The sequence below is a fragment of the Limanda limanda genome, chromosome 2, assembly GCF_963576545.1.
Source record: "Limanda limanda chromosome 2, fLimLim1.1, whole genome shotgun sequence".
Lineage (NCBI taxonomy): Eukaryota > Metazoa > Chordata > Actinopteri > Pleuronectiformes > Pleuronectidae > Limanda > Limanda limanda.
The window spans coordinates 15,164,194-15,185,806 of NC_083637.1; the positions used below are offsets into that span (position 1 = coordinate 15,164,194).

The 21,613-nt window shown below is 42.4% G+C and overlaps 1 protein-coding gene across 1 annotated transcript in view; it reads left to right on the forward strand.

The window, feature by feature from the left end:
• slit2 (slit homolog 2 (Drosophila)) overlaps positions 1-21,613 on the forward strand; it is an 83,315-nt gene that overhangs the window by 59,950 nt on the left and 1,752 nt on the right. Inside the window, 26 exon segments of the mRNA XM_061084670.1 lie at positions 493-564; positions 837-980; positions 1,604-1,767; positions 2,099-2,122; positions 5,850-6,000; positions 6,141-6,215; positions 6,462-6,605; positions 7,093-7,236; positions 7,318-7,484; positions 7,602-7,734; positions 8,937-9,005; positions 9,291-9,362; positions 10,160-10,231; positions 10,384-10,455; positions 12,793-12,956; positions 13,243-13,275; positions 14,412-14,536; positions 14,790-14,887; positions 15,786-15,925; positions 16,906-16,929; positions 18,539-18,632; positions 19,559-19,696; positions 20,545-20,785; positions 21,448-21,529; positions 21,532-21,549; positions 21,552-21,592. Of these exon segments, the coding sequence (XP_060940653.1) occupies positions 493-564; positions 837-980; positions 1,604-1,767; positions 2,099-2,122; positions 5,850-6,000; positions 6,141-6,215; positions 6,462-6,605; positions 7,093-7,236; positions 7,318-7,484; positions 7,602-7,734; positions 8,937-9,005; positions 9,291-9,362; positions 10,160-10,231; positions 10,384-10,455; positions 12,793-12,956; positions 13,243-13,275; positions 14,412-14,536; positions 14,790-14,887; positions 15,786-15,925; positions 16,906-16,929; positions 18,539-18,632; positions 19,559-19,696; positions 20,545-20,785; positions 21,448-21,529; positions 21,532-21,549; positions 21,552-21,592 (2,701 nt within the window).

Genomic DNA, 21,613 nt, shown 5'->3' on the forward strand with positions numbered 1-21,613 from the left:
ACATCGGATAAATTGCTGAAGTCTGATATTTTTATCGTGTTAAGTATTTGTGTATGCGGTGGTGGAAAGTAATTACGTTTTATGAATGTTTATATTACAGCTTAATTTGATTTCCAACTGATTAATGAAGGCTCTGCAGCCATTTTGCTCCAGATTTGGACACTTGTGAGTTTGGCTGAGATATTGGAGCTGTCAGACGTTTGAGATAACTTTTCCCAGAGGCTGCTCATAATTAATGTCTGTAACATGAACGCAGCGTTTGTCACTGGAACACTGTCAGACACTTTATTTTACCACAAACAAAATATTAATTTCATCTTATAATTGATTCATCTCTATCATAGTAAATATTCGTCTAGCCTGGAAGTTAGACAATAACCCCCCGGAATATTTTCGCACTGGATATGTTGAGTGTTCATATTAATATAGTATCATTGTGCGATATAAGTGGATTTATTCATGACTTATTAATGTTGTGTTTGTTCTCCACAGGGTACTATATGGGAACAAGATCACTGAGATCTCCAAAGGACTGCTTGAGGGACTATTTTCTCTGCAGCTATTGTGAGTAGACACACATTAACACACACACACACTCACGCACACAAGTTAGTGGCAGCTGAGAGTTCACAGTTTCAGCTCATTGATATTCTGCTTGAAAGTTCTTAGCTAAAAAATGTCATCAGAGTGGTGGACACATCATGGTTAAAATCCATCATCACTGACCTGTAACATTTGAAACACTCATCCAAGAACGGTAACAGAACAAGCCTTCATTCTCCTTCACTGTCTCTCTCTCTGTCTTTCCTTCTGTCTCTGTCGCTTCCTTCTTTCAGGTTACTGAATGCCAATAAGATAGCGTGTCTGCGAGTGGATGCCTTTCAGGACCTCCACAACCTCAATCTGCTCTCGCTCTATGACAACAAGCTCCAGACCATCGCCAAGGGGACCTTCGCCTCGCTAAGAGCCATTCAAACGCTGTACGTGCACAAACACACATACGCACACTTTACAGCGGTTGCAAGCAATCATCCTGAGTCAACAACTGTGATATAAGTGATAAATATCCATTCATCGAACCACTATCTATACTGCTCATCTATTGAGGGTTGTGGGGCAGCTGGAGTCAATCCCAGTTGACATTGGGTGAGAGGCAGGGCACTGCAAGGCTGACATATAGAGACAAACAACCATTCACGCTCACATTTCAAGTCTCCAATTGACCTAACCCCAATCTGCATGTCTTTGGACTGTTGGAGGAAGTCGGAGAACCGATAGTCCTGCTCTGTTCCGGACCTCTGCCTGGAGCAGACCCACATAGACATGAGGAGCACAGGCAAACTCCACACAGGAAGGCCCTGGCCAAACAGATGTACTTTAAAATGACCTTCGTTGTGTTTTTGATGGATTTTTTTTTGTCTATAGTCAACTCATGAATAGGTTACTTTCATTTGTCAGTTACCTGGTAACAAAATGTAAAGTAGAAATAGTGTTGCTGGGTAACCAGCAACTAAATATACCCAAATATTCCCAACAGCTTATGTGTGGTTTTTTTGTGTGTGGTCTGTGTCCATGGTTGTGTGTGATGTGTGTGTTGGATCAGTCACTTAGCCCAGAACCCGTTCGTCTGTGACTGCCATCTGAAGTGGCTGGCTGACTACCTGCAGGACAATCCCATCGAGACCAGCGGTGCTCGCTGCACCAGCCCGCGGCGGCTCGCCAACAAACGAATCGGACAAATCAAGAGCAAGAAGTTCCGCTGCTCAGGTATAAACGCACACGCTCGCACACACACACGCACCACTTTATATACACATACACCAATGATTTGTATTTCTTACTATCCACACATGCACACGGATTGATGTTTAGTACAATATCCTCTCCTGTGTTTTCATATTGTGTTTTCCTGCTGAGATTTTCCCTCGGCCTCTTACTAACCTCAACTCTCATTTTTGAGCATCTCTTATTCTTACACACACACACACACACACACACACACACACACACACACACACACACACAGTACTTTCCTCTTTAGTCGATCCTTTGGTTCTCATGTTGTTCTTCACTTACAATTTCTCTCTTTCTCCATTAGCTAGAGAACAGTATTTCATTCCAGGTATTGTACACTGAGCATGTGAGTGTGGTTGTGTGAGAGAGTGTGTGTGTGTGTGTGTGTGTGTGTGTGTGTGTGTGTGTGTGAAATAAACGTTTTGTTCACTCTGGTGCACGGATGCTGCCCACGTGCACACTCTTGACACTAAGAGAGACTTGCCTTGACTGACACCTTTTGAATGCTGAAACATTTTCTTTTAATGAGCTGATGCACATCATTATGCCTCACGTCCGACCAGGCAGCAGATAATCACGCTCTTGTCCTTGCACCGGCTTTTTGCTGGTAACCGTAACCTTGACGATGGAGCAGGGGTTGGGAACCTGTTTCCTATCAAGGGCCATTTCAATTTTTATAAGATCTTTCGCAGGCCGTTCTAAATTATTCAACACATAAATCACACTAACGTCTGTAATGTGACGGCTGGAACGGCTTCTCTTGACTCGATGTCAGATGGTATCGATGATGATGATGATGAAGATGATCATAGTCACAGATGGTTTTAGCCAATACTACTTGCTCAAACACATTGAGTAGTACCATGCATGCCTTCCAAAGACAGTAATTCCTCTAACGTGCAGACAGTCATCTCAAAATTGTATCAGCCCAGAGAGAAAAACTGGAACCTTCGTGTGTCCGACATTGTTTTTTCAATATTTTGTGCCGTACCGGAATTCTGCTCTGCGACGAGTCGTTAAGACAAACTTTGCACTTTTGGTTCGAGCAGAGCTACAGTGGCAACAAGGTTGTGAGTTCACTAATGCTCATTCTGAATGAGCTTTTAGCTTGTTAGTAATTAGCTCTCTCACCAGCGTGTGGTCTTGTGAAAGCTGCTTGTTGGGCACAGAAAGCCTCACTTTACCCAAAGTCACTTGTCCTTGCAACTCATTGGCTGCATGTTTCTAGCTGATGCAATGCTTTAGATTTTCATCACTGCAAACAAGTCTTTTACTTTTCCGTTTCCATGACAGATGATTGTGACAGCTGAACTGTTCTCGTACCGATTCAGGATCCTGATCAAATGCTCCCGTTGGGCTTATTTGGTCCAGATACTGAAGTTACTCACTCCTGCGATAGCTCAGGTCGCTGTCAATTGGATACTGAACGTGTAAAACTCTGTATGAATAAATGTATATTGGTATAGAGATTACAGTGACTATATTCAACACTCTCCTCCTTGTTTCTTAGCACATGTAATGATAGCTAATGCATGAGCGTATGTCCGCGAGCATCTGTCTGTTTCGCCCACTACAGAACATCAAAAGGTCACACCGTTACCCGGCTCAGAGGGGTGCTGTAAAATATGTAAATCAGACATGCATATGAGATCAGTAGCAGGGCTAAAGGCGGTCATTACCCCAGCTGCACACAGAGAAGGCATGGTGTGTGCATGTGTGTGTGTGTGTGTGTGTGTGTTTGCGCAGTCATTAACTCTGAAACTCACCAGGGGGACAGAGGTTACCACATATGGGGCAAAGCTGAATAATTTAGGATCATTTGCAGCTGAAAAGTTGAATAAACATATCTTGCGTTATGCGAGACAACCTTGATATCGGGCCTTAGATCAATTTTCTAATATCACGTAGCGTAATTTGTAGATTATACCTCCCTCTAACCAAATGGCTTCAGTCGTGTGATTGAATCTTCCAAAAATGCACGAAGCAAAAGTATGCTGGATTGAGGAATAAGAAGTTTTTCACTGTTTCACTCTAATTTGTGCACAATCCACCCGTAAAAATACGTTTGCATCAGTCGTGTTTCACGTGACCGAGGCCTGGGGTGTGTGTCGGATGAAAGTGCCCAGCACCCGTTGTCCTCTCGCGCCAGCACGCTTCTCAGTATTCACAAGTCATTACCTCTTTAAATGAACCTCTGCCCGGGGACTCAACTCAGAGAAAATTGCAGCGTCTTTTTATGGGTTTTCATCATTTTCTCTCCTGTTATAATAAACACGTGAAATCCCTTCTTCTCTCTCCTACTGCCTCTCTCACACACTCAAGGAGTACACCAGGTCGGCTGTAAGTAACACACACACACACACGCACACGTGGTTTCACCGTCAACTTCCGAATCCCTCACCTCTCGTCCCTGAGCTGGCCTCTGACCTTTGACCTCTACCACAGTGACCTTGAACCCTCCTGTGACCCCTCGTGTCTGTTTGCAAACTACAAATGAAATTTACATTTAAACACATAATGGTTTGTGTATTTCTATGTGTGTGATTGTGGTGTATGTGTTTGTGTGCCTGTGTGTGTGTGTGTGCCTGTGTGTGTGTGTGTGTGTGTGTGTGTGTGTGTGTGTGTGTGTGTGTGTGTGTGTGTTCCTCAAAGTCAGGGCTTCTCTTGCCTTCAGTGCTGCTGTAACTCTCCTCCCACTGCTCCTGCTCTCCTGTGATGTGTAGAAAATGTCTTTAGATGTTCCTCGTCTCTCCTCTTTTTTTGAGTCCCTCCTTCTCCTGCTCTTTGTTGATCACTTTACTTGCCCGTCTGATCTTATCCTCCGCTCTCCTAATTTCAATAGATACATTTTCTAAAGTCAACCCCCTCTCCTTTCCTCATGCTTCTCATCCTTCATCTTTTCCTTTTTTTCTCTTACTGCTCTCCTACCCTCCTCTCTCCCCCCTCTCCTACCCACGGCCTAATTTTCTTCTCCTCTTCACTTTTCCCATTCCCTCCTCTTCTCCTCCTCTAAACTCTTCTCTCGTCCGACTCACCTTCTCTCATATACTTGCTCTCCTCATCTATCCTCCCTCCCTTCTTGTTCTCTCCTTCTCAAACTATCATGTACTTCCCTCCTCTCATTCCCTCCTTTCATATCCTTCATCTCCTCCTCTCACCTTCTCCAATCCTCACCTTCTCAAAGCTTCTTCTCCTTCCTGAACCCTCCCCTGACCTTGCACCTCTCTTCTCCTCCTCCGATCCTCCTCCTCCTCTCCTCCTCTCCCCTCCACCCTTCCCATCCCTGTGTTCCAGCGGAGGAGCAGTCAGTCAGCAGGTTGTTCCTTTGTGCTTGATCTAACCATGTGGCTGCCAGGTTCCGATAGTGGAACATGGTTCTGTCAAGCACCATGGAACGGCCCTGCGAAACCCTGCAGCATGGCCAAGACGCGAGAGACAGCGATCTCCTGTCACCCCAGCAACCTCTGTGTGTGTGTGTCTGTTTGTGTGTGTGTGTGAGAGAGAAACAGAGAAAGGAAGAGTGTGTGTGTGTGTGTGTGTGTGCAGTTTGATAGATGACTGCCCTGGTGTGTGTTAGCATTTTTTCCGCTGTGATTCCATTTTTGATGTTCTTCTGTTTGTGCTGTGGTTCCTAACACTAACAGTCACTTTGCCGTCTGACAGGACACAGAAACTCCAGCGTTTGTTCTCGTGCGTGTGTGCCTGTATACATGTCTCTAGTCCTGACAGTTTGTATGTCTTGTGGACTTGGCTGCCCGACGCTCATGAGTAATGTTGCGTATGATCATAATCAGCAATGTTTTTTCGAACATCTTTGGTTCATTTGGACAAACAGCCACCCTCCCTACCCCCCCACCCATCCACCTCCCCCTGCTCCCGACCCAAAGCAGCACAAGCCCCCGTCTGCGATGTCTCAAAATTCCCTTGTTGTGTCACGATTTCAACTTTGGCCGTTCGCAGAGTTTGTGTTGGAAGCCGTACCGGTAAACGCTGGCACTGGGATTGTTTGCGTGGCGAGGGCGTGCAGTGACACTGTGGCTTGTGATCGTGAACAGGTACCGAGGATTACCGCAGCAAGCTCGGAGGGGACTGCTTCGCCGACCTGGCCTGCCCCGAGAAGTGTCGCTGCGAGGGCACCACGGTCGACTGCTCCAACCAGAAGCTCACCAAAATACCAGATCACATTCCCCAGTACACCGCAGAGCTGTGAGTCAAGCTGGATTTGTGTCGCATAAAAGCCTAGCTGTGCGTCGACCTTCATTTTCTCCTCCTCCTCTGTCTGTATTTATTCAATTGTTCTCTCTCTCTCTTTGTCTCGGACCACCTCCTCGCTCCTCTGTTCTCAGGCGCCTCAACAACAATGAGTTCACTGTGCTCGAGGCGACGGGGATCTTCAAAAAGTTGCCTCAGTTGAGGAAGATGTGAGTCAGACGTGTTGTGAACGTTACATGTGGTTGTGTGAAAGTCAAACTCAGGTCACAGAGAAAAAACTATGATTGTACACATGAAATGAAAGTGAACCATGTGTATTTCTATCTTTATTTTTCCCTCTTGCTGCCTTTGTCCTCGTCTCGTCCTCTCTACATCTTTCTTCTCTCTCGTTGTCACTCTTTTCATCCTTGCTCCACCCTCTCACCTTTCTTGCTCCTGCTTCCCACTCCCCGCAGTAACCTGAGCAATAACCGTATCACCGACATAGAGGAGGGGACTTTTGAAGGAGCCTCAGGGGTCAACGAGCTGATTCTCACCTCCAACAGACTGGATAACGTGCACCACCGCATGCTGAAGGGACTGAGTGGCCTCCGCACACTGTGGGTACACACACAAAATGCATATGTGATCTAATTATCATGTCATGAATGCATAATATTCAAATACACTCTGCTCTTGTACACTCGCTTAAATGTCCACACAAATATTTTACACACAGGTTTCCCATCCATGACAGAGTATAAGGGCCATGATGAGAAAAATATGGAGAATATAGTCCAAATATTACCAGCAAATGTTGCAATATTAAGATAATACCAATTTATCTTTATATAATTTCTTATGAACGATTTACAAACTTTTTTCTAATACAATTTTAACTGTATTGTAAAATTAAAATTTTTTTCTCTATATCCTTTATTATTGGTAAATTATGACACTTTACCATTAATATTATGACTTTATTCTCAAAAGATGGCACTGATGGTGCTATTCCATTGTCATAATAATTTCATAAATATTAGTTTTTTTTGTATTTTTAATCACTTTTTCTTCTGTATGTGTGTGTGTGTGTGTGTGTGTGTGTAGTATGTTGAGGAGCAATCGTCTTACCTGTGTGAGTAACAGCAGCTTCGTGGGGCTGAGCTCGGTGCGTCTCCTGTCGCTCTATGACAACCAGATCACCTCGATGAACCCTGGATCCTTTGAGACACTGGTCTCCCTTTCCACGCTGTGAGTAAACTCATACTAATACTAATGTGGGGAAATATAAACACACAAAATGTGTCTCTAAAACCTCCTCATGTTCTGCAGAAATCTTCTGGCCAATCCCTACAACTGTAACTGTCACCTGGCTTGGCTCGGCGATTGGCTGAGAAAGAAACGCATCGTCACTGGGAACCCTCGCTGCCAGAACCCTTACTTCCTGAAGGAGATCCCCATCCAGGACGTAGCTGTCCAGGACTTTGCCTGTGAAGATGGTGAGATGGCACAAAATTCTCCGCAACATCTGCAGCTCTGAAACATTTTGTCTTAGTTTTCATCCAAACTTTTCCATTTTCTTTTCCATCATCTGTATGTTCCTTGGTCCTCACCAGGTAACGATGAGAACAGCTGCTCTCCGGTGCTGAGGTGTCCCGCCGAGTGCTCCTGTCTGGACACGGTGGTGCGCTGCAGCAACAAGGGGCTGAGCACGCTGCCCAAAGGCCTCCCCAAGGAGACCACTGAGCTGTGAGTTCACAACCAACACAACATGTATCACAAACTGGTTTAACGATCAGCGCATCTGGGATGCTGCCTCACAGAAGACATTTCATTACTGTCTTGTAAAAAAACAATTTGTCTCAGTGCTGGTGGTGTTTCCCTGTCTCCTGTGGGGAATGTGATTCTGCTCATATGAACAAAGACTTAATTAATGTGCAGGATTATTAAAGAAATGTCACACAGGGTAGAAAATAGGAACTTATTCATGCATGTAGGTATGTGTGTATTAGTGGCCTCTAGGGGTCCCTCAATCAAAACAATATTAAACGACTTAGATTTATGCCATTGTGAGGCAGCGTGAGATCCTCGGTGTTGGTGTCTTTCCCACCATTACTTTAAAAGATCTACCTGATGAACCTCAGGCGCGTTAATCATGTTAACGGCTGACGTCATATATTAAAGTTTTTACAGGAAACGGCGATTATTAAACTTGATCCATCACTGGCCGGCAGACTGTTTTTCCCACATCATACAGAATGTGGGAAGTTACAGCAGAGATGAACCAGGCCAAAAAGCTGATATGTCAATTAAGAGGCGACCAAAATGAAACATCCCGTTACCTTGAATAAAAATTGGGGGTTTATACATTGTTGGAAACGTTTTGGATAATATCAGTCCACAAGTCAGCAAAATATATAACATAGGTGAAGTTATTTTCAGACATTTTAATGAAGAAATGTTCCATATTGTATCTTAAAGGTTAGTATAAGTGGCAAGGGAATCCGTTATGTCCCCACAGAGATAGAAGTATGTGTGTGTGTGTGTGTGTGTGTGTGTGTGTGTGTGTGTGTGTGTGTGCGTGCATGTGTGGCTGTACTGTATTAGGATGCCAGTGGGGATATTAAACTCTAGTGTTTATTATGGCTCGGGCCGTAATGACTGCTCACACTGCTGGAGATGAGGAATTTCCCACACGGTTAAATAACTTCATTTTCTCCCGTCTCATTTTCTCTCCCCCTCTCTCTCTCTCTCTCTCTCTCCCTCTCTGCCTCTCTCTCTCTCTCTCTCTCTCTCTCTCTCTCTCTCTCTCTCTCTCTCTCTCTCTCTCTCTCTCTCTCTCTTTTTCCAATCCTCCTCACTTCGTCCACATTTTCCTTCCTTTATTTCTCCTCTGTTTTCCACACCACCTCTCGCTCCGTGCCCTCCTCTCTCTCGCCTCTGTCTCTCAGGTACCTGGATGGTAACCACTTCACTCAGGTTCCTGCGGAGCTCTCTGAATACAAACACCTGACGCTGATGTAAGTCTCACCCACAGAGGACAGACCTCACACACTCACCCGTCCAGAATTACACAGTTATAATCTAGACCATGACTTGGCCTGTGTTTCCTGCTCTCTGCTTCTCCGAAGACTGACACTAACTGTCAGAGTCTGTGCTCTATCACTTTCGATTTGACCTGGCTTGGCCCTGATGTGGGTGTGATATTGGACTAAAGAAAATGAAGCATTGCACATGATCTCTGAATGTGTGTGCGTTTGTTCATGCATGTGTGTTTTATGTATCTGTTATTGTTTTCTTTTCAGTGACTTGAGTAACAACCAGATCAGCACATTGTCCAACCACAGCCTCAGTAACATGTCCGAGCTGCTTACCCTGTGAGTCTGGCTTTATCAGTCCCTTTGCAAAGTGCGTGTGTGTGTGTGTGTGTGTGTGTGTGTGTGTGTGTGTGTGTGTGTGTGTGTGTGTGTGTGTGTGTGTGTGTGTGTGTGTGTGTGTGTGTGTGTGTGTGTGTGTGTGCGCGTGTCTGTTATTGTCATAGTGTGTGAAATGCACTAATGTAAAAAACATATAGATGCCCTCAATCAAATAATAAATTGAAGTAGAATGGCCCTCAGTACAGTGATCATCAAGATCCATGAATTATTCCCTGGAAAATGATTACTTTTGAAAAACAGCCATCATTTCATGATGAGAAAGTGAAAAACAAATCCTGGATTAACACTTAAATCTAACGGGTTCCCTCCCGACCCATACCACATCCTTCCAGCAAGATTTGTGAAAATCTTCCCTTAAGCTTTTGTTTAGTTCTGCTAAGCAAACAGAGAAAAAAAACTAATGCAGACGTAAGCATGGTTGAGGTAATCAGGACCTCTTCCAGAATTTTAGTTTTACCAAAGGACCAACATTTTGGCGACTGAGGCAAAAAAAACGCCTGCGCAAGATGCATATGTTTGCTGTATCTGTGTGTATGTGTGTGCGTGTGTGTGCTTCTGAATGGATACAATGCATTTGTTCCAGCAAGTGTGATAAATTGTGTGTCTGTTTGCTCGACTGCATTGCTCAGTGAAGTCATAAAGCTGTGATAGGAAATACCTTGCTGCGTTTCAAAGATATCATGAAAAAGGATTTCTGCATTTGTCTCCATGCCAACATGCTTGTCCTGTGTGTAAAGAATCCTCAGCTACAACCGTCTGCGGTGTATCCCGGTGAGAGCGTTCGATGGACTCAAGTCTCTACGTCTGCTGTGAGTATCCGTACCGACGCCACTCAGGCCGACACTGATGAACATCGTACAGAATGATGCCAAACAAACAATCCAGACCCTTTAAATCCAGGCTATTTTGTTATGTTTCTGATCTCTCTTCATTTCCTCTTCATCCTCTTGCCTCGACGTAGGTCTCTCCATGGTAACGACATATCACTGATACCAGAGGGAGCATTCAAAGACCTGTCATCCCTCTCCCACTTGTGAGTAATGTAAAACCACTCTCATCACTCTGCATGTCTGTCTCTGATTGGAGTGTCTGCCTCTCTACGTGCCACAGCATTGCAAAACAATATCACAAAGAGTTTTTCTCATCATCTGAAATGAAAATATCTGTTCAGTGATGCTTGTTTGTAAACTCATCAAACAAAAGAATGTGGCTGATCATCTAAACCCGCTCCCTCTCTCTGTCCCCTGTTTACACCTCAATCCGGTGTATGCCTCTCTTTTCTCTGTAGTATTGGCAATTTGCTTTTTAATTTAAACTGTCGTGTTGGTATATATTAGGAAAGGGTAGCCTCCTCTTCTGTGCAATTTCCCAGTCATTGCGGCTGCAACAGCAAAACAGTCTTTTCTAAATAATAGATTTAGGGATTTTGGAGAAAATGTCCTGAATTGATTGTTTTGCAAAAATGGGTTTACAGCACGAAACAGCAACACATCAGCAGAGAATAATCCAGAGCATAGACTGAAGCCTTTGAACAATATTCAGATAAGCAACAAACAGGATAACATGAGAGACATGGTCCAAAACTAGAGGGGCACTCAGTTGAGAACATATCTCCACCAAGGCCTAAAAGTGTCCTAATGAACATCACATTCTCATCAAGATCCATCAATTATTCCCTGGGAAATCAATGGAAATGTTGTAAAATAACTCTTGCTCACTGTTAAAGAAAGTTTAAAAGAAATGTGTGGATTCACCACCTGATTCAGACCTGCACCAACACTGAATGGGCTCTTCTCTAACCCAAACCACATCCACTAACCAACAAAAACAGACGGAAACATACATAGACTCCGTGATGAAGGTAATGATAAACCAAGAAAATGAACACCTAAAAGTTTCATAAAATAAACAAGTATTACATTTTTATAAGCAGTGTGAGAGGGGACATTTGCTACACGGGGGCACACAAGTGTTGCCTGCTGGTGGGAACACGGTGAGGGAATAGTTGTGTGTGCCGGGGGGGGGGGGGGGGGGGTGTTCACCAAGATCAGCACCATGGATAGAGCCTGTGCGGACAGGCCGCTGCTTTTTGTCTGTTTTTCAGATGATCTAAACTGCACACGACAGAAAATGAGTCTATTACTTTAATGTCCATTTCAAGCCAGAAATTGTCTCTAACTTCCTTCTTGACCACTTTAATAGTTCAGTTAGAGACACTTACATGAAGGAACTGGCGGTTTATCACAAATGGTCCTACAGTTAGATTCAGCTCTTTGGGGGAGTTCTGACAGAATCCAGGGAGCAATTTGTCACCGTTTCAACCGACAGGTGGAGAATCAGGTGACCAGGAAACTGAGGTTATTGAAGGGTAGCTGGGGGGGGGGGGTATCTGGAATGAGAGGACAGTTTGTGAAAATGGCAAAGTGTAATGAGTAACTTAGGGCAAAACATTAATGGACTGTGACACACTGATGACTCTGCTTGCTGAGAGAGCTGTAGCCCCCTTAATAAGTTCATACAAGAAAGATAAAGTGTGTGTGCGCATTTCTTCGAATTTAGTTTCAAAAAACTTTCACTTTGACTCAAAGGTGAACTGATCAGAATTTGTTGGTCAAAGGTCAAAGGTCACTGTGACCTTGCGAAAGCCCTTTTTGTCTCGTGAACATGTTTTCTTAAGAAGGCCTCAAGAGTATCCTTGCTAATTTACCCCACATGTTCACTTAGACTCACAGATTAAGTGGTTCGATTTGGGTGGTCAAAGGTCAAAGGTCACAGTCACAAAATCCCAAAACATGTGTCTGACCACTTGAACGTGATATCTTAAGCCTGCCTATCGAGAATTTTAGTTTAGTTTAGTTTAAACAGAATCAAATATGATCTGATTGTGATTTCAGTGATCAAAGGTCATGGTGGTCTCATATGAGTCTGGAAAAAAGATGACGTAGACTACGTCTGCACTGTTGGCAGAAGCATAGAACTGTGGGGTGGTCATTCTAGTTTACTTTTAAAAAGAAGAATAAACTCATCTTAGAATATATAGAGCATCTGCACAAACTTGGTGTAATTTAAGTGTAGCACTAAGATTCACTTTGACAGTGAAATAACACAGTTTCTGTGACGTGTTTAAAGTGTGAGAAAAACAACACTCCTGTCAGCATGAGACAGATTTGTTGTGGAAATAAACCACAGTTTCACATTTAACACATCAGTGATGTTTAGCTCAGTCTGTGAGTATTTAGACACATTTTCTCTCCTTCTTGGCTCAGTTGTCGCTCAGTTGATCTGAAAAGAAACAGTGACTCATGCAGATTTTCCCTGTGTAGTCTGTTACTATGTCTGAATATTGTTCTCACTCTGCTGCGGCTGACAGGGCTCTGGGTGCCAACCCTCTGTTCTGTGACTGCCACATGCAGTGGCTGTCAGACTGGGTGAAGAGCGGCTACAAGGAGCCTGGCATCGCCCGCTGTTCCGGGCCCGGAGACATGACCGACAAACTGCTGCTCACCACGCCGTCCAAGAAGTTCACCTGCACAGGTAAACACAAGCTTTTATTGATTACGAAATATGATAATTAACCTATTTGACCTAATGAAAAAATCAGTGACTGAAGATTGTCAAATATGGAAATACCTGGTTTTCAAAGGAAAACAACAAATGGCAATATGAACAGCAATAAATTGAATTAAATTCATATGAAGTGCTTGTTAGCATGATCTTGGCTGTTACACACTGCTACTAACTTTTTACCTTATGATGTCACATTAACCATGAACACATGACTAAAACCTATTTCTGACCTAATCTAACTGACACACTGTAGAAGTCCTGGGGCGTTGTGGTTTTCTGGTGCCAGGTAAAGTAACCACTCATATCCCAGTACTTCCTCCTCAGTCTCACCTGACGGTTCCCGCCCACTGTTCCTCCTTTAAAACCCTGATCCGACTGAACCACTCTCTTCTTCCCTTTTCAGCCCTCGTGTTCTCACCGGCAATGTGTGTCCCGACCGTTAAATGTTGATGTTTTGTAATCAGACCCAGGGATATGTATGTTTTCTGTACATGTCAAGGTCCTGCTATGGAAAATATGTTATTTTTCTCTATAACTATTTATTCTGACACCGCAAAGATTTATCTCGCCTCATATTATAGTAAAGGTAATAATATATTATAGCATAATGTTATATTGCAATAATGTAAAGTTTTCCTCCTTTTGATTTTCTAATATTGACCAATGAATCAAACTACATTTTTCACCATATCCCCTACAGCAGTGGTCACCAACCTTTTCGAGCTCAATATCACTTTATAATTCCAAACGTAAGCCGAGATCTACCACCCTGATATCTTCCACTTAGGAGGGTCATATTTATATTTTTTTTCAATTTCTGTTAAAGGCAAAGAGAGGCAGTTGTGCAGCTGTTTCTATTCAATGCACAATATTCAAATTAATATTAATTAATATTTACGATTCAAAATATGTAGCTTCTCTGTTCCACATCATGCTCTGCAGAGGAGCTGCTACTGCAGCACAATGTGTTTACATATCGGCTTTGATTTGAATATGGCCTCAAATAGGATTATTGCTTGGTATGAAAGAAGTCCCTTGTACTGAAATAAAGAAATGCAGGAGATAAACCTGCAACGTCACCGCCGGTAGCAGACAAACAGTGCGTGTGAAAAACAGACACCGACACACAGCTGATCTGCGGTGCGACGACAGGAAGTGAGTCCAGAGAGTTGGGGGATCGACAGTGAAGACTGCAAGATCGACCGGTTGGCGACCACTGCACTACAGTATTATATAATTCTAATTGAAATGTCAAAAAACAACACAAAACAACAATTGTTCTTATCCAAAAGTTGCCTTTTGGTGTTTAAGCAGGTCCTTGAAATGTGCGGTCGTCTCAGTGTATACATGAACCTGTCTATTCTGACTTGTCAAAGTATATAAAGCCTGAGGTCTCTCTGTTGGTGTGTTTCCATCACACAGGTCCAGTAGACATAAGTATCCAGGCCAAGTGTGAGCCCTGCCTGTCCAACCCCTGCAACAACGACGGCACATGCTCCAATGACCCCGTGCACTATTACCGCTGCACCTGCCCCTACGGATATAAGGTACACACACTGGATGGAAATGGAAAGTTGCTCAACAGTCTTTCCCAATCATGAGGAGAAAGCTTCTTTAAACACCGGTAATCTGCAGGTGTCATGTGTAACGTCCACCTGCGTATTACACCAATTTGTGTATAAAACCCTTTTTGGCATTTCAAAACACAAACGATGCACATACTTGCCATTTATGATAAGAAGCTATTTTTCGTTAAAAGCACTATAAAAACACTAAAAGTTTGTTTGTGTGTGTATGTAGGGACAAAACTGTGAGGAGCCCATTCACGCCTGCATTGGGAACCCCTGCCAGAATAGTGGAACCTGCCATCTGAAGGAAGGAGAAGAGAGTAACTTTTGGTGAGAAACCTTGTTAGGTTTTATTGTTACTATTGCATGGATTGTGTCAAAGAGTATCTCAACATGGAGGGAGGAGAGAGGTTTCTAAAGCAGAAAATCCCCCTTACAAACTGGAGGAATGGACTAAGCCATGAGCATGAATTGGTGATATGGTGAATCATGTAAAACACATGAGAGAGCAGGTATCAATATCAATAAACCTGAATCACTGGAGAACACAGTAGCAGACATGTGTAGCAGATGACCTGTGGACCTTCTGCTGCCCCTCTAATGACAGATGGGGATGAATTTGCAGGAGGTAAATTGCTCATCGCACCAGTTTAGTCTTCAGTCTCTCTCCTCCTGCTGTGAGAATCACTTTCTCTTCATTAGGCTGCTTAGTTCTGACTGGAGGGAAGCTAATGCCTGTCTGCTCTCTCTGAGCAGATTTCTACCTCCCGCACAGACATTAAGATGGGTCCAGCTTCACAGCTCCTTGTGTTTCTCTCTCTCTGTCTCTTCTGTTACTTTTTTCTTTTTAGGTTTTTATCTGTATTTTCTGTACTTCCATTGAAATACATTTTCTTCCCCTTTTCTGGTTCAGAGGGTGAAATATTCATGGTGACGAGCTGTTGTTGACTATATAATGAGATATTAATCTTCTCGAGTGTGTGCCGCATAAGAGCTCTTTATTAGACTCATAATATACCGCTCTCTGTGTGCGATAAATACACCACTCTTTGTGTGCGACACTCATAGTGTCTCAGTGGCCTCAGTGCGTGTGCGTAGAGTCATAAACCTGAGTGGTAGTTACAGAGTTGAGACACGTTCACGTTAGCAGAATAATGCAGTGTTCTCTATGCCGCTCTGCATGCATTTGATTTGTCCATTGTCTGAGTGTGTCACTGGGTAATTACAGGTGTGTGTGTCCGGAGGGCTTCGAAGGCGACGCATGTGAGATCAACATCGATGACTGTGAAGACAACGACTGTGAGAACAACTCCACCTGCATTGATGGAATCAACAACTACACGTGCATGTGCTCCCCAGAATACACAGGTAACACATCTGGAGTTATGAAGTGGGAGGTGCAGCCAGTACTAGAAGTCTTTTTCCTTTTCCCATATTTTCATTTAATTTCTTCCTTTAAACAAAATCCTCAATGTTTCAATGATTATTTGCAGAGCACAGTCTAACAGCGAACAAATTAAAAGAGGAAATGCTCAGTAAAAAAAAAGTGAAAATCTAATAAAATTTCAACAATACCAGCCACTGTTGCCATGGAGATGAAGCCAGTGAGAGGTGGTAATCTGGGTGTAGCAAATTCAAAATGATTAGTCCGAGTCGTTGAGAATAAAAGAGGCTGGAGTAAATCCTAAATTGTCCCCCAAAATTTAAACATGAGTAGATTCACTTAAGATCTACTTTTTGAATGAGCAAATTACAGTACAGTATAGTCATATTTATTTATTCATTCAATTTTTAAAAGGTTTATTTATACATTTATAATGTTATCGTCATTTGTATAGCATCCAGTAATTCAATGCCACTTGACCTCTTAAAAAGAAATCTGAAATATCTAAGACTTGGAAACTGCAAGACGTCATGTTCACCCAGAAGCATTTTAAGATATTTTCTAATGCAAACATTATTTTTGTTTCATAACAATCGCAGCCATAGAAGTGCCTTTACTCTGAGTTACTTAACATGTGCTACAGGACAATGAATGGACCTTATACTTCTAGGCACCTGTAATCTGACTCTGCAGCTCTGTCATGTCCTTTGAATCGTACATACACAGAGAGAGAAGACCTGTTTCCAGATGGACCATATGTTTTCTGACTAACACTGGCCGGTTGCTACTTGTTTGTCTGCTTTTGCACTGTCCTAATCATCTCTGACAGCTAACCTTTGTGGCGGTGTTCTCTCTCTCTGTCTCTCTGTGTCATGCTGTCCTGTGTTTTGTTCCTGTCTCGCTCTGCTTTCTATCATCTGTCTTCGTCTGTGTGTGTGTGTGTGTGTGTTTCTTGTGGCTGCAGCTGCTACCAATGAGGTGGAGAGAGGTTAGTCTGTTCTTCTCTCTGTCCCTCCTGTCCCTCTCTCTCCTTCTTTCCTTCCTTCCTCGGTTTCCTTCCTTCCCTCATTTCCTGTGCTTTATCCACGCTTCTTTCGAAATGTGACACCACCACAGAGTTAACCTACTGTTTGCAGTCACACTCCATGTTAGCTGTGCATGTCCTTGATGTTCAGACGAACCGCTGAGTTTTCATGCTCTCAGATATCTGTGGTTATTCTGCTTGCTGCTTTATGTACACATGTCACTACCACACTAAATGGTTTGGTATGTTCCAGGTAAACAATTTGGTAAGAGGAGAAGACTGATGATATTCTATATTCTTGTTATTGCCTGATGAAGACAAACAAACCAGCGACGTGTTGTCTCAGTAATTTCCAGTTTCCACAGCCGGTTTTTTGGAGCTCAGCCTAAAAAAAAAAAACTATAATAAAACCTCCGTGGCGGTGGTAAAAGCAACGTGGTTGTCCTAGATCCTAGATTCCTCCAGCATGTTTTGTGAGAATGTCTTTATAATAATCCTGCTTACAAATAAACAAACTAGAATCTCACACAGTAGAGCATTGACATCCGCCACGGCCCCACAGTCCCTTTACATTCAATCGACCTGCCCCTTTCATACACTCACAGATATTAGTTCTGTACATGTGAACCCTGAATTATTCCCTAATTGAAAAATAAAAAGCCCTATAATGATAATGAAAATGGAAAGAAAAAATCCAGGATCTGCTCCTGTTGTTTTTATGTTATCTTGCTTACAAACAAACAAACAAATCAACAAACAAACAGACAGGGGCAGTGATTTACACGTCATAAATTGCAACAGTGTTGCTCATGCACGTGACAAATTTGAACTTGTTTGTTGTGGACTGAGAAACAAGCAGTCACAGTCATCAGTTCTCTTAATGGCAGCAGTTATGTCTTTATTAAGCCATTTAAAGGTGCCGTCAATATTTCTAAATCCAATAAACTGAGTGAATGAAGACGCCTACTGTTTAATTACAAAGTATGTTAGGATTAGAATTAATTAAGTCTAATCTGAATAAGGTAGCACAGTTACCACTGAGAGAGAAGCTCTGGAGCATAAACATTAAAACACATCTCTCATCGTCTGCTCATAGGTTCCCATCCATCACGTAATTATTTGCCGAGTCGGCTCGTTCTGTCAGGAGTTTTGGTTTAGTCCCTGGTGCCTCATCAGTGCTTCATTTGGAGTTCAGAGTTTCAGCTGCGTCACGAATCACGATACACTCGGGACTATCGTCAGGACTATGACATTCCAAGAGATGGGATCATTTATCAGACCGCTGTGTTGGTTCTGGCCACAAGAGAGTCATTCATCATCCCAGTACACACCCATACAGCACACACACACACACACACACACACACACACACACACACAAACACACACAAACATTGCCGTACAAGCAGTACAGACACATACAGCACTAAGCAGAAACACACTGTGAGGGAGTTGGGGAACATTGAGATGTTTTATATTATAATTTCACTCATTAATGCAGATGGTATGCACAGTAAGGAAAAGGTGTCTGGATGATTTGTTGATGTGTCTCTGCACTTTGTGTGTGTTCCTAGGGGAGCTGTGTGAAGAGAAACTGGATTTCTGTGCTCCGGAGCTGAACCCGTGTCAGCACGACTCAAAGTGCATTCTGACCCCAAAGGGATACAAGTAAGTAGACTACACACACACACACACACACACACACAAACACACACACACACACACACACACACACACACACACACACACGGCATGAAGACATCTGTTCGATTGGAGAGTTGATGGAGTGAAGTGGAGTTGAGTCTGTGTCTCTGTGTGTGTGTGTATGTGTGTGTGTGTGTGTGTGTGTGTGTGTGTGTGTGTGTGTGTGTGTGTGTGTGTGTGTGTGTGTGTGTGTGTGTGTGTGTGTGTGTGTGTGTTCATCAGGCAATCAGGCATTTTGAAACATAATGTCTATTTATATATTTGGACGCATGGATGGATAGACAGGAAGATAGATAGATAGATAGATAGATAGATAGATAGATAGATAGATAGATAGATAGATAGATAGATAGATAGATAGATAGATAGATAGATAGATAGATAGATAGATAGATAGATAGATAGATAGATAGATAGATAGATAGATTAGATAGATAGATAGATAGATAGATAGATAGATAGATAGATAGATAGATAGATAGATAGATAGATAGATAGATAGATAGATAGATAGATAGATAGATAGATAGATAGATAGATAGATAGATAGATAGATAGATAGATAGATAGATAGATAGATAGATAGATAGATAGATAGATAGATGTAGGTAGGTAGGTAGGTAGGTAGGTAGGTAGATAGATAGATAGATAGATAGATAGATAGATAGATAGATAGATAGATAGATAGATAGATAGATAGATAGATAGATAGATAGATAGATAGATAGATAGATAGATAGATAGATAGATAGATAGATAGATAGATAGATAGATAGATAGATAGATAGATAGATAGATAGATAGATAGATAGATAGATAGATAGATAGATAGATAGACAGACTGCAGATTATAGATCCATACCAACAACATGTCTCTCTGTGTGCTGTAGGTGTGAGTGTACTCCGGGCTACGTAGGTGAGAATTGTGAGCTGGACTATGACGACTGTGAAGAGAACAAGTGTCAGAACGGAGGTCAGTGCATTGATGCCGTCAACGGATACACCTGCGTCTGTCCAGAGGGATACAGGTGAGGGACCCATCTCAACTCACACTTACTCAATCATATCAAAGTTCTCCATCCTTATCAACAGTATTAGTAGACATGTTTACTGCATGATAATTATGTTGCATTACTGACTCAATGATACTTACTTTTAATTCTCTCTGACAGATTCTAGTAGCTTTGTCGGGGAATTTTTTTCCGTTTAGATTCTTTTTATGGCAAAAAGTTAAATGAGCCATTGCTGTGGTGTTGGACGGTCTCCCCCTTGTGTTTATTGTTAGTTACTGCAATCAACACTTTATTATCCGTCTCTAACTTGTGGTAAACTGTGTTAATTGTGGGAGGAGGAACTACTTAAAAGAAAACTCTACACTTGCTTTTTACACTATTCAGAGTAATTCAAAAAAAAATCACAAAAGCCAAAATGTTTTTATACAAAGAGATGACAGTGAAATGTAAAATAGGAAACAAGTAGATAGAAAATCTTTCTCAACTCAGATGTCTGACAATACTTGGAAAAAGCACTTTTTAATAACCCCAGTTATAAATTATGCCAAATTTACGTTTGCTGAAACAGTAATAAAAACAACATATTAACAAAGACACAGAATACCAGTTTAATTCAAATGTTCTCAAAGTCCACAGGCAACACAATGAAGTTATTAATAACTAATAATTTTGGATAGGGTTGGGGTAAGGGCTTAAGGATTAGAGTTAATGTTGAGGTTAATGTGAATGTGAATACGATTGTCACCTCTGACATGGGTTAGGGGTTATAGGGTTAGGGTTAGGGTTTTGAACAGATTGCTCTACAGGTTCATCATTTACACCATATCAGCTATTTTTACTGAGTGTGTTTTTGTTTGTTGCAGCGGGTTATTCTGTGAGTCCTCCCCCCCGATGGTCCTCCCCCGCACCAGCCCCTGCGACAACCATGACTGTCTGAACGGGGCGCAGTGCGTCGTCGTGGAAACCGACCCCCGCTGCCAGTGTCTCCAGGGCTATGAGGGCGAGAGCTGCGAGACGCTCGTCAGTGTCAACTTTGTAAACCGCGAATCCTACCTGCAGCTTCCCTCCAGTCTCCTCTCACCACAGACCAACATCAGCCTTCAGGTGAGCACTTAATCAGTCAAACACTTTGAGACATTCCAATGAAATTTGTCTTATAATATCCGATATCTCAAAACAGAATACAAATGTATGCATAAGAAACATCTTTCTTCTGTCCTCTCCTCTTTGTCCTAATTATCTCGCAACCAACTCCAGCAATGAGAGTCCCTAGATAACACCACCTAATTTATCAAATTTATAATGATACATTTATTATAGAGTATTTTAAACTGGCTCCACCTAAACCACATACAACCAAAACTCAGCTGTATTACATCTTTTACATTTTCTTTCTGCACCAATATTTTTACTTTCCATACCTTAAAGTAGATATAATTGATTTTTATACTAAAAATGTATATAACAAATTTAAGTGAATAAGGCTCAAAGAATTTCTGCACCAAACAATCACGTTTAGCAAATAGCTGGTGAACATAATGGAGCACATACCCAGAGCTTCTAGGTATTGGTGTAGACCAAATACTGAGCAAAAAGAGAGTGAATACTGTGTGTAATTTGTATAAAACTGTTATAAAACTGCATTATATGTAAATAAGTGGATGTTATAAGTCATATCAAATTTAAAGGTGATGACGGTTTTCAGAATCTGTTTTCACTTCTTCTTCTACCATTTGTTAATATTTTATATCCTGCCGTGTTTTCAGATCGCCACAGATGAGGACAGCGGCGTGTTATTGTACAAAGGGGACAATGACCACATTGCCATGGAGCTGTACAGGGGACGCCTGGGGTCAGCTACGACACCGGGTCTACCCTCCCTCTGCTATATACAGGGTACATACAATACCAGCAGATCCGACAACAACACGA